The 24,385-nt window shown below is 41.2% G+C and overlaps 1 protein-coding gene across 1 annotated transcript in view; it reads right to left on the reverse strand.

Annotated features, from left to right (window-relative positions):
• Nucleotides 1-1,221: 1,221 nt before the first annotated feature.
• Nucleotides 1,222-24,385, reverse strand: part of LOC111851598 (unconventional myosin-Ib-like) — a 57,959-nt gene continuing 34,795 nt past the window's right edge. Inside the window, exons 11-29 of the mRNA XM_023826649.2 lie at nt 23,554-23,672; nt 20,685-20,771; nt 20,398-20,463; nt 18,094-18,198; nt 16,305-16,367; nt 15,573-15,773; nt 14,976-15,202; nt 14,685-14,885; nt 13,607-13,700; nt 12,883-13,032; nt 12,481-12,549; nt 12,137-12,223; nt 5,902-5,976; nt 5,508-5,642; nt 4,950-5,056; nt 4,474-4,606; nt 3,670-3,822; nt 2,955-3,085; nt 1,222-2,669 (exon numbers count right to left, since the gene is read on the reverse strand). Of these exons, the coding sequence (XP_023682417.2) occupies nt 2,540-2,669; nt 2,955-3,085; nt 3,670-3,822; nt 4,474-4,606; nt 4,950-5,056; nt 5,508-5,642; nt 5,902-5,976; nt 12,137-12,223; nt 12,481-12,549; nt 12,883-13,032; nt 13,607-13,700; nt 14,685-14,885; nt 14,976-15,202; nt 15,573-15,773; nt 16,305-16,367; nt 18,094-18,198; nt 20,398-20,463; nt 20,685-20,771; nt 23,554-23,672 (2,333 nt within the window). The 3' untranslated portion in view covers nt 1,222-2,539. The remainder of the gene's footprint in view (nt 2,670-2,954; nt 3,086-3,669; nt 3,823-4,473; nt 4,607-4,949; nt 5,057-5,507; nt 5,643-5,901; nt 5,977-12,136; nt 12,224-12,480; nt 12,550-12,882; nt 13,033-13,606; nt 13,701-14,684; nt 14,886-14,975; nt 15,203-15,572; nt 15,774-16,304; nt 16,368-18,093; nt 18,199-20,397; nt 20,464-20,684; nt 20,772-23,553; nt 23,673-24,385) is intronic.

A 24,385-nucleotide genomic window follows, 5' to 3' on the forward strand; every position in this document is an offset into this window, starting at 1 on the left:
AGTCCCGTCCTTGTAAGCCACAATGTGGATCCTCCAACCTTCATCATGCCCATCTGTAACATCTGAATTTGGACACTGTGCCATCTTATTTCCACCATGTTACCGAGTAATCGAGAAAAGAACTTATAGTTGATTTTTTAATAATCAAGTTTAATCAAGTGATCCTGACAGCTCTCTGTTCAACACAATGCAATATGTGGAAGCAAGGATTTTTAGAATTTAGTGATCAGTGGTCATTGTTGACATACCTGTACCACGTCACACAGTGCGCAACAATGAAATGTGTCCTCTGCAACCCATATGTGACGTTGTAACAGCTAATTCAGTGCCCAGGGAGCAGAACCAAGTGCACTTCCCTTTAACAGCCAATCAAAATGTACAGGAACAGCGACTTCTTCATGTTTAATTGACCTTTGGAACTGCACTGCACTTTAAGCCCTTTCTGTTCCTTTAATGAAATTATTTCCAGGCACATGTATACACGGAACTTTTATGATGCTATGTTACTTTACATGGAGTTCCTAAATGCTGCCTCTTTGCAATAAACCTGACTGCATGGCTAGGTGCTTGATTTTATACACCTGAGGTAATGGGTCTGAATGAAACGCCTGAATTCAATGATGCATCCTAATGATTTTGTCGATATATTGTATAAGCAAGTAGTATGTGCATGTGAACAAGTATAATCCTGTAGTATGTGAGTATAAGCAGGTAGTATGTGTTTTGGTGTGTCACCCTAATCAGCCTCTCATAGTAATGTGTGACTCCTGACTAATCTTCACATATCTTTAGCCAGTTTGTAATTACTGTGTGTGGAATCCACTGCGTATAATGAGACTTCCCCAAGTTTCCTTGTTATGTGTGGTAGAGGGATGTTGGTGGTGGTATTTTGGTGAACTGTGAGGTATGCTGTTGCTTGTGTTGAGTCCTTTCAAGGGCTGCTAACAAAAAAAGCCCGGTTGTGTGCAACATGTTGCCTCATTTCTTGCTTAGCTGCTCTGTAGCCTGGGTCTGCTGAGCAGCACACCACATTTTCATTTAAAAACACAAACTTTTGCTCTTTGTACACACTATTCCATAGTTTTCAGCCCCCCGAAACGGAAACTTCTGATAGTGCTCTCAATGGTGCTTTCCCTGTTATTGACATGTATGCAGATAACAGCGTGATACACAGTTTGACTGGTGCATATTTGCACAAAAAGAAACAAATTTTCCTGTCACTGTGTTGTGCATTTGCCGAAGTTTTATTTTCCATTGATTTTATTTAAATGAATTGCAGTTAGAAACACAGTTAAATTAGTTACAATATGGTTACTTTTTGAGAATGAAGGTATGCATACTGCATGAACACTTCCCAGATGTTTTGAACAAATGAGGAAAAGATTTACTTAATGCACCAGTACATTTACATAATGGAAGCTACTCTAGATTTAACAAGCTTTTGCAGTTGATTTAGTGTTTAGTGTAAAGAGTAGAGAGATTATCATTGGTGCAGTTTATTTTCATAATGACTAATTGTTTTAATGTAATTATATCCAGTAAAAGATCATAAACTTTAATGTGGAGCACTTCTATGTAGACATGATTTGACTGGAGAAAGATATGCACATTTACTTAAAGACTTTCTTTTGCAGATATTGCATAGTGCAAAGCTGTGAGCTATACTTAGAAAAGTTTGCATTATTTCAAAACAGAAAGCCCATGCCAAACAGCCTCCCATACCCATAGGTTATTCATTGCCTTGGCAACAGTAAAATCAAAAGGAATATCACAAGTATGGTGTCACTGGCCAACTTCTTCTAAATGTAGTTGTCTTGTACAGGTATCACATGTTACAGCAAGTGAAACAGAGCATCCCAATCCTATTGCTGCTGCTTGACAATTTTTGTAAAAACTGTACAATCTTTTGATAGTTCCATACCCCGTGACTTTGAGTTTAGCAGGTATGGGTTGTCTAAAGAGGCATTTTACAGAGATCAAACTATGTGCTGTTACAAGAACATTGTCAATCCTATGTGGAACTTTTGGGTCATTTATCCCTGAACATCACACCTGTCAAATAAATAGCTAGATGAATTAAGATGTAAATAATAAAAAACATGTAGTCTGTAATATTAAATACAACACAGCATTATCGAATTATGTTTCATGCAACAATAAATTCCAACATGAAGTATACTGGAAATAATGTACATAACCATTTTGTTTTAGATACAAATTTAAGTTTGACCAAGTATAGTATTTCTAGACAAGGAGAATACCTTTTGTTTCATGTATTATTTTTATTTACATCTGGTTAACCTGGCCTGGATTTACTAATTTTTTCATTGATTCTTTTCCTATTAAAGGTGACAAGGATGAGGGAAAATGATTTCCAGTTTTAATATTATTGAAAATGCCAATTTCGGGAGGTTTTCAGAGTTTTTCCCCTCTCTGGTACACTGGTACCATCATAATTTCATATTTATTTCAGTTGATAAAAGTACAGTAACCTATGAGGAAAAGACTGCAGAAGAGGTACTCAGTTGTTAAATTGTCTCTACAGAGAAGGCACAGACACCTCCAGAAGGCGATTGTTTCTGCGCTTGCATGTGGCACTGCTGTCATTCTTGAGTTCACCCTGGATGAACTTCACACACACCTTTTCCTGTTTGAAATGAACTACAAACCTGTTGAAAAGAGAGGCAGTTTGAGTAGTCTGAAAACAGCTCACATTCCACAGGCCAAAACTGGACTTGCTGCAATGATAAAAACTGACCACTGTTTTACTTATAATCATATTTTATATGTAGTATTATTTTTGTTGTGGGAGAAACTATGTGTTCTCCAAAGATTCGTATTGTATATTCCCAAGGAACTGGTGATGGGGAAGCTTTTATAATAAACAATAAGAAAAGAACATGAATACAATTTTAAAAAGAAATACAGAAAAAGAAAATCAAATAGGCTCATACTCATCTAAAATGTGGATGTTGATCTGGTTCCTCTCTGCAGGTGAGCCTGTGATACAGTGCAGCTTGGTTATAATCTCAATCAGCCGTTCGCTGCTCAACAAAAAGTCCCCTTTGGCTGCTGAAGCAGAGCCCTGTGGGAAAATGAAGAAAAGCAAAATCTCACAACTATGTCACTATATTAAAGCTATTACTGCTACACTGAATCAACATTCCTATAATGTACACATCAAGAGGTAAACTAGGAAATAACATATTTTAAGAAAAGTTTTCCATGTTCTTAGTTGTTGCAATTCAATTCAATTTTCTGTTCCTGCAGAATATTTTGACGAGAAAATTTGAGAAGGTTCTCATAATTCATAACATACAATCAAGTGATATATGTAATAAGGTATTCTAATTATAGTTGAATACATGCAAATATGCAATAATATACAAATAAATACAGATAATATTTACCAGTCATTATTTATTCCTTCACAATGCACGTAGCTTGTTAAAACTAATGTCAGGTACTAAAACATTTTTCCTATCCTGCTCTTACTCCAAATATCTGACTTATAAAGACAATTATGGTGTACCATAAGTAAATGTGTAATTTAAGAGATTGTGTGTTGTATCTGTAATGCAACTAAGCCTATTACACCTTGGCTTGACATGGCAAATCTGCAAATTACACATTACAAATGGGGAGGAAGTTGCAAGGCCTGTACCACACCTCCTTAAACTGCAAAGCGAAGAAGCCATCAGTTAGCCTGCTGACCGACATACTGCGGAGATCTACCAGAGGAACCTTGGCCTTAAAATGGCCAGTTTTATGATCAGCCAAGATGAAGTTGTTTTTGGTCAGCAGAAATGTTCGTGCCACTCCCTATGAATGACAAACGGATATTAATTAAGCTAGGAAAACAATTAAGACTATGGTTTATTTCTTAAAGATGACATAAAGGTATAGCTTTTACTTCAAAAAGTTGCGACATAATTCTGTATGTTAGCCACTTTGTCAACTAGTGATAAATAAATATCCCCCCACAACATCATGTTTATGGACACAGTTACATTTTTGGAACAAATGCATACTTTGATCATATTAACATCTCTGACTGACATGAATCTGTGTATTTACTAATCAACATAAAGAAGAAATAGCTTGCTAGATGGTTTGGAATACTGGTTACAGAACCAATATATAGATTTTAAAATCACAGTAAAAGTAAGGAATGTACATGAGTATGTCAAAATTTGCTTATGTTTTGAGAATGCTAGAAAAATTCTGGAACATGAAATAACACAGAAGGAAGAAAACCTATTGTGGGCATTGAAAGTCATGACGCATTTAGCTGTGGGCTTAAGACAGATTTGAGAACAAAGTTTAGTGCCAGTTAACTAGTGGCAGTTTTGGGATCCATCCATGTATTTGCTTACACAGATCAAGTCAAAGTACAACATATTTAATTAAAATCACCCTGTAGCAGCATATGAAATACTATTAATAACTATTATGATAAGTTACTGAGCTTGCCTTGCCATTGGCCCTGTTGATTTTGTTGACCACATCTGATAGGATGACTTTTTCCTCCAGCATGCTTTTGAGTTTTTTATATTTGGGGCTTTGGTTGACTTCTAAATAGTCCCCTTTGAATGGCTGGCTGACACTGAAAGAAACCAATACATGAATAAATGGCCGGTTGTAAAATGAAAACATTCTATGGCAATGATTACATTAATTTTCCATAACTACTTATCTAAATAATAGGCACAGGGCAAAAAGTCACATAATACAAGCAATCTACAGTAAATACTAATCCACCTAAAATTACTCTCTTTAAATTATGATAAGAACATGGAACAGCTAGAAGAAACCCACACAGAAATAAGAACATACAAACTTCACTCATATATAGTCAAGGAAGGAACGGTACAGGCAAAATTGAGTGTGAGGCTACAATTCATATCCTAGAATTAGAGAATCCTAATTCTTTCAACCCCTGAATTTACCTGCTAGGGTACAGAGCCTTCTTGTCCTTAAAGATCTCACTGGCTGCCAGCTTTTCCTCATAGATGGCCTTTCTTTGTTCTGTGAATTGGTCCCTGTATTTCTTGCACTGGTAATGTGAGACAAACATTGATAAAACAATATTTATCAAAAAGCAAACGGTCTTAAATATTGTAGTTCTAAAACTGTAGTACAAGAACATGTACTTCCTCACAGCAATTGAGTTAGGTAAAAAAAAGCATTTTGGGTGTCTTGAGAAGCACTATATAAATTGTTCATTAATGCAGTAAAATGTAAGCAGTATGATGTTACTGTTAAATGGAATACCAGACAAGACATACTAGCTTAAGTCATTGTCTACAGTACAAGGTCTTTGATCTCTAATCTGAACAAAAAATATATACCAAGCAGTAGTTATTCAACTACCACATAACATATGTGTAACTTAAGAACACCCCTCAACATCCTTAAAATTTCATTGTAATTCACTGAGAAGGCAAAGTAAAATGAACACTATAAGACATTCAGTACATTAAGGGTAGCTGGTATTATAAGCTGACCTTCCAGAGATGAAATATTCTCCTAATCTCTTTGTCTGCTCCCTCCATGAACCGACAGGGGTGGGGAGACCAGGACTTGTCAGTGGGTGACATAGAAGGCAGTGTCTTCTTCAACTCCAGGAAGTACTTTTGCATCTGAGAGAAGGACATACTACACATCACACCCTATTCTGTTAGAGATAAATTTACTGTACTGTCTTTTTTATAATCATGTCATACTGCTTTTTTTTCTAAAGAACACCATTCGGCTGATGCATTTCAGTTTTCTGCATATGCTTCTTTCAATGTCCTTTTAAAAATCGTTAAGATAGTTCCCAATATCAACACTGCATTAAAGCAAAAACACTAGCTTCCCAAGACAATTCATTGGCTGATTCTGAAACATTCCACTTACAGTTCTCTGAATGATGAAGTTGCATATCCTCTTTCCTGCATTGGATTTAAAGAACTTTCTGTATTGCCGACGGACCTTCAAAACAGACAATGTAAATCAGCACCTGAAGTACAAAATTAAGTAATTAATTGATACTTTATTGATCCGCGTGGGGAAATTCTCTTTATGCCTCTCCCAACTTGCTCTATGTAGGTAAGAGCAAGATGGACGTGAAGGGCAGCCAAGTGTTGCAGCACCCAGGGAGCTGGGGGTTAAGGGTCTGGCTCAAGGACCCGTGGATGCGCCGAGGCTGGGCTTGAACAGGCAACCCTCTGATCACAGACACAGAGGATTAGCCCACTGATCTCAAATTGATATTGGAAATGGTGGTAGTTTGTCATTTATCCCTTCTCTGTGTCAATTACATAACTTTCATATTTATATTTATAATAGGGCTGTCACTCTCGATTATATTAATAATCTAGTAATCTACAGATTAATCTGACGATTCATCGAGTAATCGTTTATATATAATATAATATAATATAATATATACATTGAAACTGGTGCAAGGCAGGAACCAACCATATGTTGCAGGGTGGACACTCAGTTACACATTCGGTCAATTTAAGTACTCCAGTTCACTTACAGTAAGTTTAATGTTGTTGGAAAGTATAACACAGCGATTCTCAATCCATGAGTTGCAACCCAAATTTAGGTCACGGCAACTTGTGAATGGGTCGGGAGTTGAAAACATAAGCATTTTAAAACCAACAAGCTTAGCGCAACACTAATGAACACTCAACCAGTCCAAGAAGCCAAATCACAGATGCTTAATTTAAAATTCACTGACACATCGAATCAGAATTGTGCAACAGGCATTGATTGGTGTAAATTGCAGAGTGCACTGCGCGCTTGATCATAGCATTAATTTAAACCTATACTTGATATAAGGTTGCAACTGAGCTGACAAGGTAAAAATTGGGTTATGCAAAAAAAGGTTGAGAACCAAGGTTGGGTGCAAAAAAGGTTGAGAACCACTGGTATAAGGAAACCGGCAGATGTGCCAAAAAGGCACCCACACACTGGATGAACGTGCAAACTCCACGAGCGCAAGCAGCCGTGCGGCGACAGCACTACCCAGTGTGCCACTATATTGCTAGGCTTGTACGATGTGCGATGTTAGAAGCAACATGGCATTTCATGCACATGCAATCAACACATTTCAAGGGCCGCGATAGTCTGCAAACCAACAATAAATTGCACTAAAACATTTACTTAGTCCCAGGAAACCAAACTGCTTTTCAGCATTATCTAGCATAGGTTTAAAAAATCAGTTTACCACCGCTGCTTTTGCATGAGCACTGCATGTGATCTACCAAGACAATCATATCATTTTCATCCCTTCTGTTGGACTGATTCATAGATTGTGTGACATGTTTGTTAAGAAATTAAGCAAAAAATGAGTGAAGAGGAGAAAGGCGAAAAAGAACTGGTCACAAAAAGGCATTTGTATTCTGCTGTATAGAAATATTTTGTATTTTTTTGTGACAATGAGCAAAAGTAAGTGATTTGCTGGCACTGCTTTGCATCTGTTGGCACAACTTTCGGCAACACCAAGTTATTTGACAGCCTACTGGTAGACAAGATAAAGGCAGATAAGCTCTACATTTGGCTATATAGTTATTTTTAAACTTCTAAATATCTCAATGTGATCTTTTTCTAGTCTTGTTCAGCCCACTTCAAAACATGCAATACGTTAACAAAAAAATACGTTAACAAAAACCAATTGGTTATTATGTACCATATAATGTAAAATGACATGGCTAAGTGACGGGGTTACCTTTGAGCAGCGATTATTTTAACTTACAGGAATCACAATAAGCAAAATAAATTAAGTCAAAGTAATTGTCACGCCCAGCTCCGTCCGATCCTAATGTGTGCCACGCCCACCTCGTTACCTCCTGTTTCTGCCTGATTGTTCTCACCTGTTGCTCGTTACCCTTAGCTTGTCTTGTGTATTTAGTCCACGTCTCGGTTAGTTTCCCCAGTTCTGTCATTGACGTTGTCCGACGTAGTGCTTGGTCCTGTCCCTGTCTACCCGTCTGAGAACAATAAACCTTGATTGCCTGTCAGTCCGGCTCAGCCTGCCTACTTTCCTGCTCGCCTGCACCGCGAACGTAACAGAATGACAGAACTCTCAAACAACGCACCGCAACAGGAAGAAGATCCCTGGCTCCTCCTGCTGCATGAGGTGAGGTATTGGCGCGAGCAACCGGAGATCCAGGGGGACCCCGGCTTGTTCGCCCTGGCCGACCAAAGCTGGACCCTGCTACAAGAGGTTACCCCGCGCACGGAAGAACACACGATAGTGGAAGTGCGCTCTAACCTGCAGCAGCTCGTCGGCCGGGTGACGGAGAAGCAGCTCCAGCCGCTCGCCTTCTCTGAGGCACCCCCGCCTCCACCTAACTGTCCTGGTCGGCGGAAGAAGAGAAGGCGCCGGGGAAAAGGCGAGGAAGAAGCCCCGGCGATCTTCGTGGGGGCTTGCTCTCTTCGCCCTGCTGTCATCCCTGCCAGTGGGCGAGGGAGCTCCTCGCTCACCTGGGAGGGCACCGATACTGCCCGCCTGATCAGCGCTGGTGAGAGGCCGCCTCCCTTGGAGGCTAATAACTTTCGGGCAGAATGCCTGGGCCAAGGAGGAATACGGGCGGTAAGGGACGCTATACCCCGGGTCCCTAATCCTGGCGCCCGTTCCGGAGCTGCCCGCTCTGGACCTGTCAGCAGCACCGGCTGCTACTGCCGCCGCTCTGCCCGCGGCGCCCCCTGCTGGCCACGTGTCAGCAGCGCCCGCCGGGGCGCCCCCTGCTGGCCACGTGTCGGCGGCGCCCGCCGAGGCGCCCCCTGCTGGCCACACGACGGCAGTGCCCGCCGAGGTGCCCCCTGCCTGAGGCCGCCTCTCTGCCCGCGGCCCTGCCTGAGGCCGCCTCTTCTGTCCGCGGCCCTGCCCGAGGCCGCCTCTTCTGTCCTGCCCGTCCAGCCCGAGGCCGCCTCTTCTGTCCTGCCCGTCCAGCCCGAGGCCGCCTCTTCTGTCCTGCCCGTCCAGCCCGAGGCCGCCTCTTCTGTCCTGCCCGTCCAGCCCGAGGCCGCCTCTTCTGTCCTGCCCGTCCAGCCCGAGGCCGCCTCTTCTGTCCTGCCCGTCCAGCCCGAGGCCGCCTCTTCTGTCCTGCCCGTCCAGCCCGAGGCCGCCTCTTCTGTCCTGCCCGTCCAGCCCGAGGCCGCCTCTTCTGTCCTGCCCGTCCAGCCCGAGGCCGCCTCTTCTGTCCTGCCCGCGGCTCCGGCTGCACCGCCTGGCCGTCCAGCCCGCGGCTCCGGCTGCACCGCCTGGCCGTCCAGCCCGCGGCTCCGGCTGCACCGCCTGGCCGTCCAGCCCGCGGCTCCGGCTGCACCGCCTGGCCGTCCAGCCCGCGGCTCCGGCTGCACTGCCTGCCGCCACGCCCGCGGCTCCGGCTGCACCACGCCCCCTGCTTTGCCCGAGCCTCCACCCTCGGGGACCTCCCTGACTCCCTCGCCCTTACCCCGGCAAGGCCGACACCCCCCAGGACCCTGCCTTTCAGTATCCCGGAAGGGACAGGGACACAGGCGTCGGGCCCAGGTCCCGCCCGCCCTGCCCCCTAGCTCGCCCGTTCGGCCCCTGCCGGTGGCTCGGTGTCTGCCTGTGGGTCCTCCGGCTCGGGGTCGGCGGTCTCTGCTGGGTCCCCCCCTGGTTCCTCGGTGCCGGTCCTCGGTCCCGCCTCCGGCTCCGTGTCGGCCGCCTCCGGGCCCCCCTGCTCCAGCTTGGCGTCGGACGGCACCTTCCCCGGCTCCGGCTGCGCCTTCGCTTGCTGCGGCTTCCCCCTCCTGCCTGCCTGCACCAGTGTTCCCTCCTGCTCCCTCCGTATCTCCTCCATCACTCCCTCGACCCGTTCCCTTGGCCCCTGTATGGTCCCCTCCTGCTCCCTCCTCCCTCTCGCCTGCGGCCCCTCCGGCTGCTGCCCGTCGCCCGTCTGGGTTCCTTCGGCTCCCCTAGTTCCTCCTCCCTTTCCCTTCGTTCCGCTTGTCTCTGCTACTCGTCCTTCTGTTTCTCCTCTGTTCACTCCTGGCTCCTTCGTTTCGCCTGTGGGTGTTCCCTCTGTGTCTCCCTTCTCTGTCTGCCTGTCTGCCTTTCCTGTTCTTTGTCGGGTTTTGTCTTTGTTCCTGTCCTTGTCCTTGTTCTGTGTCTCTGTCCGGTGTCTCGTTGATGGTTTTTGCTTTTGTCTTCCAGGTCCTGTTCCCCAGTCTCGTCTCGTCCGTCGCCTCCTCTCGGGGGGGTTCTTTGGGGGGGGGGGTTCTGTCACGCCCAGCTCCGTCCGATCCTAATGTGTGCCACGCCCACCTCGTTACCTCCTGTTTCTGCCTGATTGTTCTCACCTGTTGCTCGTTACCCTTAGCTTGTCTTGTGTATTTAGTCCACGTCTGTTAGTTTCCCCAGTTCTGTCATTGACATTGTCTGACGTAGTGCTTGGTCCTGTCCCTGTCTACCCGTCTGAGAACAATAAACCTCGTTTGCCTGTCAGTCCGGCTCAGCCTGCCTACTTTCCTGCTTGCCTGCACCGCGAACGTAACAGTAATGACAAAGGAAGGATAGGCTAAGTCCTTCAAACCTGAATGTCTTTTAAGATGCATTTGCTTTGCAGTCGTGACGTGGTGATATTCAAGTTCTGGTTTGCAATACTGGCAGACATCTGCATTCTCGATCATTTTTAACATGAAGTGCTTCCACATAAATGATGCTTTTACTCTTTATTTGGATTCAAGACTCCCTGCTCTACACGCTCTACACCTACAACTGTGTTGCCTCCAACAGCTCCAACACCATTGTGAAGCTTGCGGATGACAGTGGTAATTGGATTCATCACCAACAACGATGAGTCAGCCTATTTGAGGGAGGTGGAGAACCTGTCGGTATGGTGTAGGTCCAACTGCCTCAGTCTGAACGTCAGTAAAACTAAAGTGCTGATAGTGGACTACAGCAAGAAGAAGCAGCGCTCCTCACCCCTCCAGATCAACAGTGTTCCAGTGGAAAGGGTTGACAACATCAAATACCTTGGGGTTCTGCTCACTGAGCACCTCACTTGGCACTCTGGTCCCCAGAGTGAGGAAGCGGCTGTACCACCTGAGGCAGCTGAGGAGATTTAGGGTCACTCCAGTGATCCTAAAAACCTTCTACTCAGCTGCTGTGGAGAACATCTTGACCATGAACATTACGGTATGGTTTGGGAACTGTTCTCTAAAGGACCGCAAAGCCCTGCAGAGGGTGATAAGGGCGGCCGAGCGTCGTGTCAGATCTCCTCTGCCCTCCCTGCTGGACACCTACAATAAACGCTGCAGGTCCAGAGGTACCAAGATAATTAAGGACTCCTTACACCCCGCAAACTGTCTGTTCCACAGGCTGAACTCAGGCAGACGGTTCGGTTGCCTAATGTCCAGGACAGAGAGACTCAGGAAGAGTTTTTTCCCCCAGGCCATAAGGCTTCTCAATTTAAACTAATTCTGGTCCTTCTGTACACTATGTACGTTTGTACTGGAATGCTTATATACTGCACATGTTCACTTTACTGTACAGATAACTTTAGTCTGTACATCCTCGCCATTGCACTATATTTTAGATTGTATATTTGGATTGTATATTTTAGATTATATACTTGGTTCCATAGATTGTATTTATATATTGTAATTTTTTTTTTTACTCCTACTTTACTTCTTACCTTTTTTTTTTTCCAATATTTGCACAGCCAAATAAGGGTGACTCAGAGATACATTTAACTACATGTTGTACTGTACAGTATGTGATGAGTAAATCTCTTGAATCTTCCACACAAATGATGCTTTCACTCTTTATTTGGATGCTCATCCTGCATGTGCCAAATATCTTCCGCCATATGACCGAATAATTGAGGGAAAATTTTAATCTATGCTTTTTAATAACTGAGTAATCGAGTTTAATTGAGTAATCGTGACAGCTCTAATTTATAATATACCATGTTTGGACGAACGGACAGACAGACGGACACACACTTCATTGATTCCAAGCAAAGAATTCTGAAAAGGTTGATTATATAAAATCCAATAAATAAATTCACAGAACATCTGCAGTGGTGAAAGTAATGATATATTTCATAGAGATTTGTCTATATACTTAAACATACACTTAAACATATACTAATTATGAGTGGCTTACTTGTTGCCCGTGCCAATATGCTGAAATAGTAGTCACTGCTTGATTGCATCTTTTCTGGTATTTTAGCTCACGAAGTGTCTTCCGAGCCTACATAAAGAACGGTGGTCGATGATCATGAACAGATTTAATCAACCCCAAATAGATACTACTAACCCAGACTGTTTTACATCGAGGCACATTTATTCAAGACAAATTTCATACTGTTAATACAATTCATGATCAAAAATCATGAAAGGCAATTATAATGATCTATATAAAGTTTTCTCTGTCGACATAAGGATAAAAGTTATTAATACATAAGCCATGCAAAAACAGCACTGGGTTACCAGTTCTGCTTAACTCACCTTCCATCCTCTGATGTAAGACTGTACCACAACAGTTGAGATCTTGATCTGCTGGTATTTCTTTTTTTGCTGTATAACAGCAGAATGGGGAAAAAGTAAATCAAATGTAAATGGTATACTATTAGCCATTTATCAATTAATTATCTTTTCTACCATCTATAAGCATTGTTTATAGAAGTATATGCACCCTATTTACTTTGGCCAATTCATTGGACGTAACATTAAGTATTGCAGATAATAGTGATGGTTAGCAGGTCAACTTTCAAATACTAACACTCATATTACAGGCCATTTCTACTTTTCACTTCTTACCTTATCAAGTCTAAACTACTTAATTCATATAACTAAAGATATTTGTCATTAGTGTAATATGTGACATGAGGAGGGCTGGAAGTGGCTTACTGCATATCTGCGATACCAGGCTGCCACAATGATCTGGCTCTTCCTCATGAGCAGGAAGAATTTACGACTCTTCCAGCCACGGTAGATCTTCTGAATCAGTGTGGCCAGATCCTCCAGACACTGCTTCCTCTTCAGCTCCAGTGTGAAGAGCTGGAAAGCAAGCAGCACACAACCTCTGACCTCACTGTGCCATCTTGAATGATATATTATAGGATGATATAAAGAACTACAGGTCAGGCTGAAAACAAGATACATCATAAATTAAGAATTAAGCTTGACAGCTGTTTGGTTTTGGCTGACATAGTTTCACTAATTGTCTTCATCATCATTTCATCGGACTACTTTAGTCTGTATTAATAGGACACAATGACACTGTTGAGAAGCAATGTTACAGTAATAATTAATCGGTTTTACAAGCAAGCTTCCGAGCACTAGGTATTATGAAATATAAAATACAAACTGAAAAATTGTACCTTTATGGTTTGGTTATTTAATTTTTGTCTTTTTGCTTCATTAAATCAAGTTGAATGACTCATATTTGTACCAGGTTATAGGTTATGGAATATACAATGTTATTTTGGCACAAAGAATATATGCTGTATGTCATATTGTAACTTGCAGTCTGTGCTTTAAGCAGGGAAATAAAAGCCAATCATAGACTGAGGTTCTACTTTTGCCTGAAGAAAAAAGCCAGTTCTTCTGATGGTGTTTGCAGAACTGTTACCGTTCTGGGGTTCCTGATGAAGATCTTGGTATGTCCATAGGAGAACTCCTCCTTTGGGATCTGCAAGCTGGTTAAAAGCACCTCCACTCCTTCCCTGTAGGAACAACACCCTCAGCAGTTCAGGATAAATTAGATCAGTTACGGGATTTTGAGATTTAAATAATTATGAATGATATCCCCTACACTGTACACCATTATCATAACATGAAAACAAATTTCACTTAGGTGGGAAATGGGTCTGGGTGATTTGATGATATTACTGGTAATCAACAACATCAGACGTGTAACCCAGTTTCAATATCTGAGAGTAAATGGTGTTGTATGGCTACGGCTTACCTATGTTATCTGTGTGAACCACTGCTTTAGATGGTCCATATACCTGTATGGTTTTTGAATCATAATTAAACCTGGCCCCCAATCTAAACAGCTAATCAGCAACTCACCCGGTCTAGTTTTAATACTGGTTGTTTAGCAGATTATGTCGTTTTTTCATGCTTTCTACTGTGAACCAAATAAACCTGAAGTACAAGCACATATTATGCCATACTATTAACCTAAGGCTAAGAAACAATGTTTAACATGCAGGACATGATGTTTGAGTGATATATACAATAAAAACCTGAAATGGAAACTATAGGAGACATTGTAACCATGTAGTTTTAATTCCCTAGAACAGGGGTCACCAACCTTTTTGAAACAAGTTTGAAACGCCCTCCTAAAGTTATCTAAAATTCATGTATAATAAACATGTTTTAAATGTTTTTTTTTTTAGATATTGTCATTTTCAAATCTATATAAATGCAAATGTGATTAAAGAAGAATAGCAACATGATAAAATTAAATTTTAGATGCTGCTCACTGGTGAGTTGTGCTATTTTTAGAACAGGTCCAGGGCCGACTCATGTGGTCCTTGGGGGCATCCTGGTGCCCGCAGGCAACATGTTGGTGACCCCTGCTCTAGAACATGCATTTCATGTAATCCACACATTAGGCAGTGACTGACAGGCAAGCAGAGAAAAGCTGCCCCCGATTCATAATGTAAAACAACTGCAGAAGCCTGAAGATTTGTCAGTGTTACCTGGCTGGACCCCTCCACTGAGGCCAAGTTTGTTTGCAAAGCATCTTGTACCGCTCCAGGCAAGGTTCATAGGGCTGGCGAAAGGCATAGCCAGCACGGCGCACACGGACGTTCTCCATGAGGCCTAAGTAACGCACTTGATGGCGCACCAACATCTCTGTGAAGAGGCGGGCTGCCTTTTTGTCATTAGGCTTTATGCATCTAAAGAAAACAGGAAATCAACCTTACAAGGGGGAATCATTCCCAAAAAATACATATTAAATCAAAAAGAGAACAGAATAAAAGCCACACCGAATGTAGTTGGGGTTTTTGGTTTGCAGATTCCTCATCAATGTGCCTACTGAGGCTTTGAACTGGGAGCCGACAGTAGGTGGCCTTTTCAAGTTGACTTTACTAGGTTCTCCCTCAGGGAAGAGCAGCTTAATCAGACTGTGGTTAGCCTTGTACATTGCTTGGGAAAGGTCACGGTAAAGCAAGTTGTTATTCTTGTCTACAAATCCTTCCACGCGGTACAACACCTAAGAAGAGAATATTATTACCATTAAATCTCATATTATTATACTAATTATATTAAATATTAAATTATATTAAACTGAATTTTCACAGTGCTGCACAATGAAAGTATGACACATTAAGTATCCAAGACAGACAGCCATGATACTGTTCCTTTTTTGGCCAATCTATTCATGATTAAAATAATTACAACTACATTTTTAAAGACAAAGAGATGTACTGTCCATCATCACATATCAAAAACAATAGGTCAGACTATTTTGAATATGAAAAGTTGGGTATTCTGACTATAGTTAAATTAGGGAATGCTGGAAATCTGGCTCAAATGGAAACTCTAATCATGTTCTTAAACTACAGACCAGGAAATCTCTGTACCTTGCCAGCATAATGCTGAATGCGGAAACAGTTGCGAGGCAAGCTGCGGTCAGTGAGGAACTTTGAGTTCTTGCTGTGACAGCTCTCAAAGCATTGGTGCTTAGCGCAGACTGTGTTGAGCTTGTCTAGGAAGGTCTCGTCTGACACATTTCCAGGGCGCAGACACTCCTCATCAAGCATGGCTAGGATCCCATTCTTGTTCTAAGTGAAGGTAATGGCAATATATTGTATCTGCTAAATCCAAATAACATGCTAAAATGTATTTAAGAGTAATGAAAACACAACTGAAATAAAATAATAACATGTTTTAACTAAGGCGTACTCTAACCTGATCCTTTTGAGTGATGAAATTCACTGAATATAACAAATTCCAACATATTACATGTTATTTAAAGTTCTAGTGAATGCTAGTGTGGTTAAATTTCAGTTAGTATTGGATCAAAATTTTAAAAATACTCTGAAAATGAAGCATAAATTATTTCTTTACATGAATTATTCTGAAGTGACCACATTCACAACTAAAGGAACAATTCATTTGTTTAGGCTCAGCTTTTAGGTAAGAGGCTTAATAATTCATAGTAAAATGTTATTAGAATCTAACTACACCTGTTTTGAAAATTTTATAACAAATTAATAAGCAATTCAGCTTTTTTGATTTGCCAGACTAATGTAATGCATGTGCAAATGTGAACTTTTCTGTCTTTTCAGGAGAAATAAGAGAACAAAACTCACATTTTCAATGAGGTCACAGATCATTGCATTGTTGAAGTATTCAATGTTTGTCCATTCAATCCCCTGCAAAAAGAGGGATAAGTTAATCTTAAATGATCACCTTTATATTCAAATTCACAGTTTGTTTTTGGAAGCTAACAAGGTGAGTTTTCAAAGAAAAGCTTGTGAAGATTTATCCCAAGCTGAGAGACTCAGATGTTGAAACATTGTATTGTTCAGTAACTATTGTTTGGTAACTATGCTACAATTCAGTCAAAAACTTTTATCACAGATGAATGGAGCATTCACGCATATTCCTATAAAAAAGGAAATGTGAACACTTAATTCAAGTTCTAAAATATAATCTTCACTTATCACTCCCAGGGCTGTTTATAAAATGGAATTGCATCAGATTCTTAGTATCAAATTAAGTGGTGACTTGTATCAGTGGTCATATTAACAGCTAGTCAGGGTGCAGGAAATCACAGGACTTCAAGGCACATTTGTTATTTTAAGCCCGAATTGGTTCAGCCACCCCCAGCTTAATTTTGTCATTTTGCCATGTACTTCACTGAATAAGAGCCAGGGAGAGAAATACTGCAGAGAAGCAGTCAGGGAAGTGCTGGGATTATATTCTAAGGTACCATGTACACTGAAAAGTACACTGACAAAACACAATGTGTCATATACGGCTGGAAGTATATTGGGGTATTTTTAGGCCTTTAGCCAAAAGAAAAAAACTCACGTTCAACAGTATATGCAGTATTGTGCAAAAGTATTTGGCAATCAACGAAAATGTTTAAAGGTAATCATCTGGGCAGTACGTGTGTACTGGTAAAAGGTAGAAGCAACATTCTAATGCCAGAGATGACCGCTAACTCATCTGACAGTTTCTCATGGATCGAAGGATGACAGCAAGTGAACTTCAAAAGGAATGGAAAACATTAAGTGCAGGTGAGAGGTGCACTGCTAGGACAGTTTGTATCAGGCTGATAGAAGCAGGACTGAGGTCCCATAAAGCAAGGAAGAAGCCCTTCATTAATGAGAAGCAGGAAAGAACCAGGCTGCAGTTTGCAGAAAAATATATATTATTCACAGACACACCCATAAATTGAGAAATGAGTAAAACAAAAAATTGTGTTGTGTCTTATTTTTTTCCGTTGCTGTATTTGTTCACTAAAAAATAACACTAAAACATGTGCAAATTAAGAGACACAATAAAAACTAACAAGAATTTATGTTCTCTAAAAAGTTACCGAAATTTTTTTGGATGACTAGCAGAACATGCTTCAGTTCCCAAACCCACCCACAGTGGCACCCCAGCCATTCCATGTATTTGTAGCTTACTTACTTACTTTATTAATTAATTAAAATAGTTTTTAAAAGTCTATGAGGTATTGATTAGTCATGTAAGGTATGCTAGTGATCAAGTCAAAAAGTACGTGTGTATTGGATGGGTGCTGCAAATACTGGGGTGATTTTAGGAGTAGTTTTCAAATTGCTAAGCTAACATACTTTGACAGACATATTTTTACAACAAAATCATAATCATTTAAAAATTTTCTTTGACTAAGACATTTAAACTGTATTGTATACCAGTGTTATGAGTCCACCTTAGCCGAGTCCAAATCTAGACCATATGCTTAACAAATCAAGTCTGAGATAAGGCCCAGACCAAAAGGGGGTTAGTGTGAGATGAGACTGAGTCAAGCTAACTGCAGCGTAACATCAATGCTCTGCCTTGAAGCATTTTACAACACAATATGCAGAGAAGATACTGGATGATCAATTTGCCATTGCATGTCCTCACCTCTCTAACGTACTCCTCTTGTTCTTCCCGCAGAGTCAGCTCAATAAAGATTTGCTGAAGTTTCTCATTGCAGTAGTTGATGATGAATTGCTCAAAGCTGTTGTCCTATAAATGGGAATTTGAAAATGTAATGTTAGCGACCCCATATGCTTTGCATGTTTTTTCACCTCCAGCGACTGACCCTTTAAAAAAATGCTGAATTCCCCCCATTAACAGTCCCATTAGAACTGAATGCCTTGAACACCTCTCACATCATGCTGACTTGTCATTCGGGTGCTTGCTCCGTCCCGTTCCTGAGCCTTTTACTCATTTAATCAATACTTATACCAAGAGAAATTCTGATTAAAAGAGTGAACTCCTTCTGGAAGTTTTGTGGCCATAATATAAATTTATAATGAGGGTTTTTGGTAGCTTTTTATTTTATTTTTTTTAATATTAAACAAGTAATGGCAGATCTGGCTGTAGCATGTTGGAAGTAATGGCAATTTGCCAAAAAGCTGTGAGGGATATCTAAAAATTTATATTTAATATACTATTCAAAATAATAATCAAAATAATATTAAAAATATTGATATAAACGATAATATCAAATCACCCAGCACCCAGGAGTACTAAGTCAGGTAGTTTGTACATGTCAATGAAATTCTAATTGCATTATCTACAAATTCGAATGCATTTTTGGCTTGGCGACACACATTTGGTTGTGAAAGGAAGGTTATAATAATGCTTTTATTAAAATCGCATGCAGATGAAGTTGCAGGGCTTTCTAAAATCAGGTGAGAGGGATCAACCAGAAGAATGACTAACAGTAGGATATGGTCTGAAGAGAATTCATAAATATTGCACATCAGAAAGCTAGTATTGTGTTCATAACAACACCTGCACTTACACCAAGGTGTGCTTAGTATAATACAATCCTTATTTGTGTCAAACTTGATTTTCTGCAGAATTCAGCATGATAATATGGTTGAGTTACACTCTCACCGTCATAGGAAAAAACATATGCAACTTCATTCATCAAAAAATTCACTCCAAGCAGTAATATTCCTAAGCTGCACGGATATGGGTGAACTTTAATAGCCATATTCAAAGGGCAGCAGACATTTTGTTGAAAATGACCAACCCTCCTATATGTTACGATTTCTACAATTTTTTTATTACTGTTTATTGTTTGTGATGGAGCAAACGAAATGCCTGATGGTAATTGACTAACTTACTGTACTGTACAAAGCACAGCAGTGCTTAGATTGATATGCATTACAGAGACAATATGGATCATCTTGGGTTGTTCAGTTTCACAGATGGACCTGTCTTTAGACTTGAACACACGAACATATGTCACTCTAAAGCCTCAATACTTACTCCATTCTGGTGCCATACGCAGAAAAAATGAGACAAAGAGATAGGATGAGACGCAGTTCATGCAAAATTGAAAGAATATCATGCTTTATTGCGAATTAGATCATGACTGATTACATAGATTGTGAAATCATGTACAACAAGTAAAATGAAAAAATAATGAGTTTTGGTGAGGTGAACCGCATCTCTGCCTTGCTGGGGTCTGAAAAAATGCATTCTTTTGCAAAAACAAATGCTATCATTTTAGAGCTGCTCGTCCGTGCCTCAACAATATGTCACTATATGACACATTTCGGGAATGGTAACAGTTAATGTCTATAAATAAAGCCCATTGTCAGCTTTTGGTCTTCCACCTGAGAGGAACATCGTCACTCATATTCTGTCAAACTGACACTCCTTCACCTTATTTAGCAGACACTTTTGGCCAAAGAGACATAAAAGTGAAAAAAATAACATATGAAAACCCACGCTCCCTCGAGACAGAACTGAGCCAGCGACCTAAGGATGTCCCTCCTTACACATCTCTAGTCCTCTGCACTACCAGCTGAGCTTTTCAGCTGCACTTGTCACTTTGTACATCTGTGCACCTTTTTCAGTACCAGAATTCCTGCCCATTTACCTCATACCAACAAGTGACTTGTACTACTTTTTAATTATTTTGTGCTCTTGTTCAATATACCATTGTACTATTATACTACACGCTGCACTAGCTATTGTTGTATGTACCTACTATGCTGTACCTTGTCACTCTGCCTGCAGTTCTTTTTTGCTGTAAATGTACTCTGAATTGTCATTTGTAATATATGTAGCATAAAAGCTTTTTATTTCATTCTACAGTATTTAGAGTAACAATCAAGTTGAATCTATTTGAACTGTAATGGCACGATTATATATTATGTTCAAGAAAACAATGGATAGGTTGAAAAATTAAAACATGATCCTTACCTCAAAAATTTCAAAGCCATAAATATCTAAGACCCCCATCACTTTCTTTTGTGCTTTGGTTTGAGCCTGATGGACAAAAAACAACATATAACAACAACATGACAATATGTATTAGTAGATATTAAAAGACTGCATAATCATCAAGAATCTATTAAAACTGCACTATAAAAATATAAAGCCATATTTTAACAATCATCCTGTAAATTAGTTGAAAAAAAAGGTTCTAATCTGATGTGAGACAAACTGGCATTTCTAGAAACTTTGTTAAAAGGAAAGAACAAAGATACCTTGATACTTTCATTTACCCTGGTCACCAACCAACTGAACAGTCGACTATAAAGATTTTTGGCGAGAGCATCTCGGGCATAGTAGGCCTGTAGAATAGAGGACAAATAAAACCATGGAGAAGAGGTTGTGTTACTGGGCTACAAAGGATCTCAGTGAGTTAAGGATCTCTGCCTGTGGAAGGTGAATTCAAATCATCTGACCAGAAGAGTAATCATATCATGGCTTCAGCACAAACAAAAAATCAACTGTGAAAATCATACTGATGTTCATACAATAGTACTGCACCAATAAATAATATTTGCTTGTAGTATTTGTCCAGGATTCCTCATTCAATTGTTTTGGATATTGAGCATCTGAACTGTTTTTTGCACATGGCAATGTTAATGGTACAGGAATTCTTTCACAATTAAGAAATACTAATTGCTGGACCTACTGTTTGAATATATAAATCAGTGCATTGGACATTATTGTATTTATGGGAGGAAGTTCTTCGCCATTTTTATTACGATTAATAAGGTAAAGATACTACTTCGTCTTGAAATGCAATTGACATTTAAAAAAATACTTAAAGCTGCATTTCAGACGTGGGAAATACAGCAAAATACAGTATGGCAAAATAAAACAAAAATCTTTGATTTGTTAATCTGAGTAGATTATGAAATATTTATGAAAATAAAAGAATCTTGTATCCTGCTTTTCCCCTATATCTAGAAAACTTATTTACTCCTGGCCAATACAGTCTGAGGGTGAGGTTTATCAGAAATGGGCACAGACAGACTAGTAGCTTCATCCTGTCTGGCATTCAGTGCAAAGACTGGCACAGAGAGGCTGGCAGCCTCATTCTGCTAGCATTAAGCATGGAGACTGGCACAGAGAGGCTGGAAGCCTCATTCTGTCTGGCATTAAGCATGGAGACTGGCACAGAAAGGCTTGCAGCTTCTTTCTGTCTGGCATTAAGCAAGGTGACTGGCACAGAAAGGCTTGCAGCTTCATTCTGTCTGGCATTAAGCAAGGTGACTGGCACAGAAAGGCTTGCAGCTTCATTCTATCTGGCATTAAGCATGGAGACTGGCACAGAAAGGCTGGCAGCCTCATTCTGTCTGGCATTAAGCATGGTGACTGGCACAGAGAGGCTGGCAGCTTCATTCTATCTGGCATTAAGCATGGAGACTGGCACAGAGAGGCTGGCAGCTTCATTCTGTCTGGCATTAAGCATGGAGACTGGCACAGAAAGGCTTGCAGCTTCATACTGTCTGGCATTAAGCATGGTGACTGGCACAGAGAGGCTGGCAGCTTCATTCTGTCTGGCATTAAGCATGGTGACTGGCACAGAGAGGCTTGCAGTTTCATTCTGTCTGGCATTAAGCATGGTGACTGGCACAGAGAGGCTGGCAGCTTCATTCTGTCTGGCATTAAGCATGGAGACTGGCACAGAGAGGCTGGCAGCTTCATTCTGTCTGGCATTAAGCATGGTGACTGGCACAGAGAGGCTTGCAGCTTCTTTCTGTCTGGCATTAAGCAAGGTGACTGGCACAGAGAGGCTGGCAGCTTCATTCTGTCTGGCATTAAGCATGGAGACTGGCACAGAGAGGCTGGCAGCTTCATTCTGTCTGGCATTAAGCATGATGACTGGTACAGAGAGGCTGGCAGCTTCATTTTGTCTGGCATTAAGCATGGTGACTGGCACAGAGAGGCTGGCAGCTTCATTCTATCTGGCATTAAGCATGGAGACTGGCACAGAGAGGCTGGCAGCTTCATTCTGTCTGGCATTAAGCATGGAGACTGGCACAGAAAGGCTTGCAGCTTCATACTGTCTGGCATTAAGCATGGTGACTGGCACAGAGAGGCTGGCAGCTTCATTCTGTCTGGCATTAAGCATGGTGACTGGCACAGAGAGGCTTGCAGTTTCATTCTGTCTGGCATTAAGCATGGTGACTGGCACAGAGAGGCTGGCAGCTTCATTCTGTCTGGCATTAAGCATGGAGACTGGCACAGAGAGGCTGGCAGCTTCATTCTGTCTGGCATTAAGCATGGTGACTGGCACAGAGAGGCTTGCAGCTTCTTTCTGTCTGGCATTAAGCAAGGTGACTGGCACAGAGAGGCTGGCAGCTTCATTCTGTCTGGCATTAAGCATGGAGACTGGCACAGAGAGGCTGGCAGCCTCATTCTGTCTGGCATTAAGCATGGAGACTGGTACAGAGAGGCTGGCAGCTTCATTCTGTCTGGCATTAAGCATGATGACTGGTACAGAGAGGCTGGCAGCTTCATTTTGTCTGGCATTAAGTATGGTGACTGGCACAGAGAGGCTGGCAGCTTCATTCTGTCTGGCATTAAGCATGGTGACTGGCACAGAGAGGCTGGCAGCCTCATTCTGTCTGGCATTAAGCATGATGACTGGTACAGAAAAGCTGGTGACTTAATTCTGTCTGGCATTAAGCACGGTGACTGGCACAGAGAGGTTGGCAGCTTCATTTTGTCTGGCATTAAGCCAGTGAGAAGCAGCATCTCCATTTCACCTACGCTAATGTGGCACGCAAGAATCAGGAGACAGACAAATGCCCCTCAATAGTCAAAGTTCCTTGAGGGAACACTATACAAAAGGGAGTCAAAAGAGGTTACAGTTCATTCATGGTGGTCATCCTCCAGTAACCACCCGCACAAAGTGCAAATGTAATCTAGCTTGTCCTTTCCCTCCTCTGTAGGGTTCTTCTAAGGACAGGATTTAAGCCCTACAAGGGCGATCATCAGTTGCCACCAACAGTGAGGAATCAAGGTTTACTGCTGGACCAAAAAAATCCCATTAAGGTGCCAGTCACCATCTTTCCTGCATCTTTAATAACCGCATGAATCATGGCCTAAAAGTCTTACCTGGGCCACATTGAGGGTGGTAGACACCTTCTCCTGTTTGGCTTCCACAGTCCGGACACTGAAGGCCCTTTCCAGTATCAACTGGTCAATACCCAGTAACTCACACATTTCCTTCAGGTCTGTTAAGAAGCATATTTATTTTTTAGATTATTATTAATAACTTAATAAAGTCACTCAGTAGTACAATTTAAATAATATCAAACAATTGAGAATTACAGGGTAAATTGAACTAAATGTTCCATATCCCAAAAAAGAATTCTAAGCAATAGTATGATATAAAAGTGAATATGAAAAATGAAAGGTTAATTATGTGGCCATTACCAATCATATAGTCACTTGTGTTTACATTTGCATAACATTTCACATGGTTTGTAGGTAGCAGTAAGAAATGATTGCCTTCAAAAGGAATGGGAAACATTAAGGGCATGTGTGAAGGGCACTGCTAGGACAGTTTGTATCAGGCTCCTAGAAGCAGAACTAAATTCTCATAAAGCAAGGAAGAAGCCCTTCATTAATGAGAAACAGAGAAGAACCAGGCTGCAGTTCACAAAATAAATATTTTAGTCACAGATCCACACCCATGAATTGAGAAATGAGTGAAACAAAAAATTCTGTTGTGTCAGTTTTTTACAGTGCTGTGTATACAGTCAGGACCATAAATATTTGGACAGAGACAAAGTTTTTCAGTTTTTAAGTTCTGTACATTACCACAATAAATTTTAAAAGAAACAAGTCAGATGCAGTTGAAGGGCAGACTTTCAGCTTTAACTCAGTGGGTAGAACAAAAACATTGCATAAAAATGTGGGGAACTAAAGTATTTTTTCTACACAG

Source organism: Paramormyrops kingsleyae, chromosome 1 (genome assembly GCF_048594095.1).
Source record: "Paramormyrops kingsleyae isolate MSU_618 chromosome 1, PKINGS_0.4, whole genome shotgun sequence".
NCBI lineage: Eukaryota > Metazoa > Chordata > Actinopteri > Osteoglossiformes > Mormyridae > Paramormyrops > Paramormyrops kingsleyae.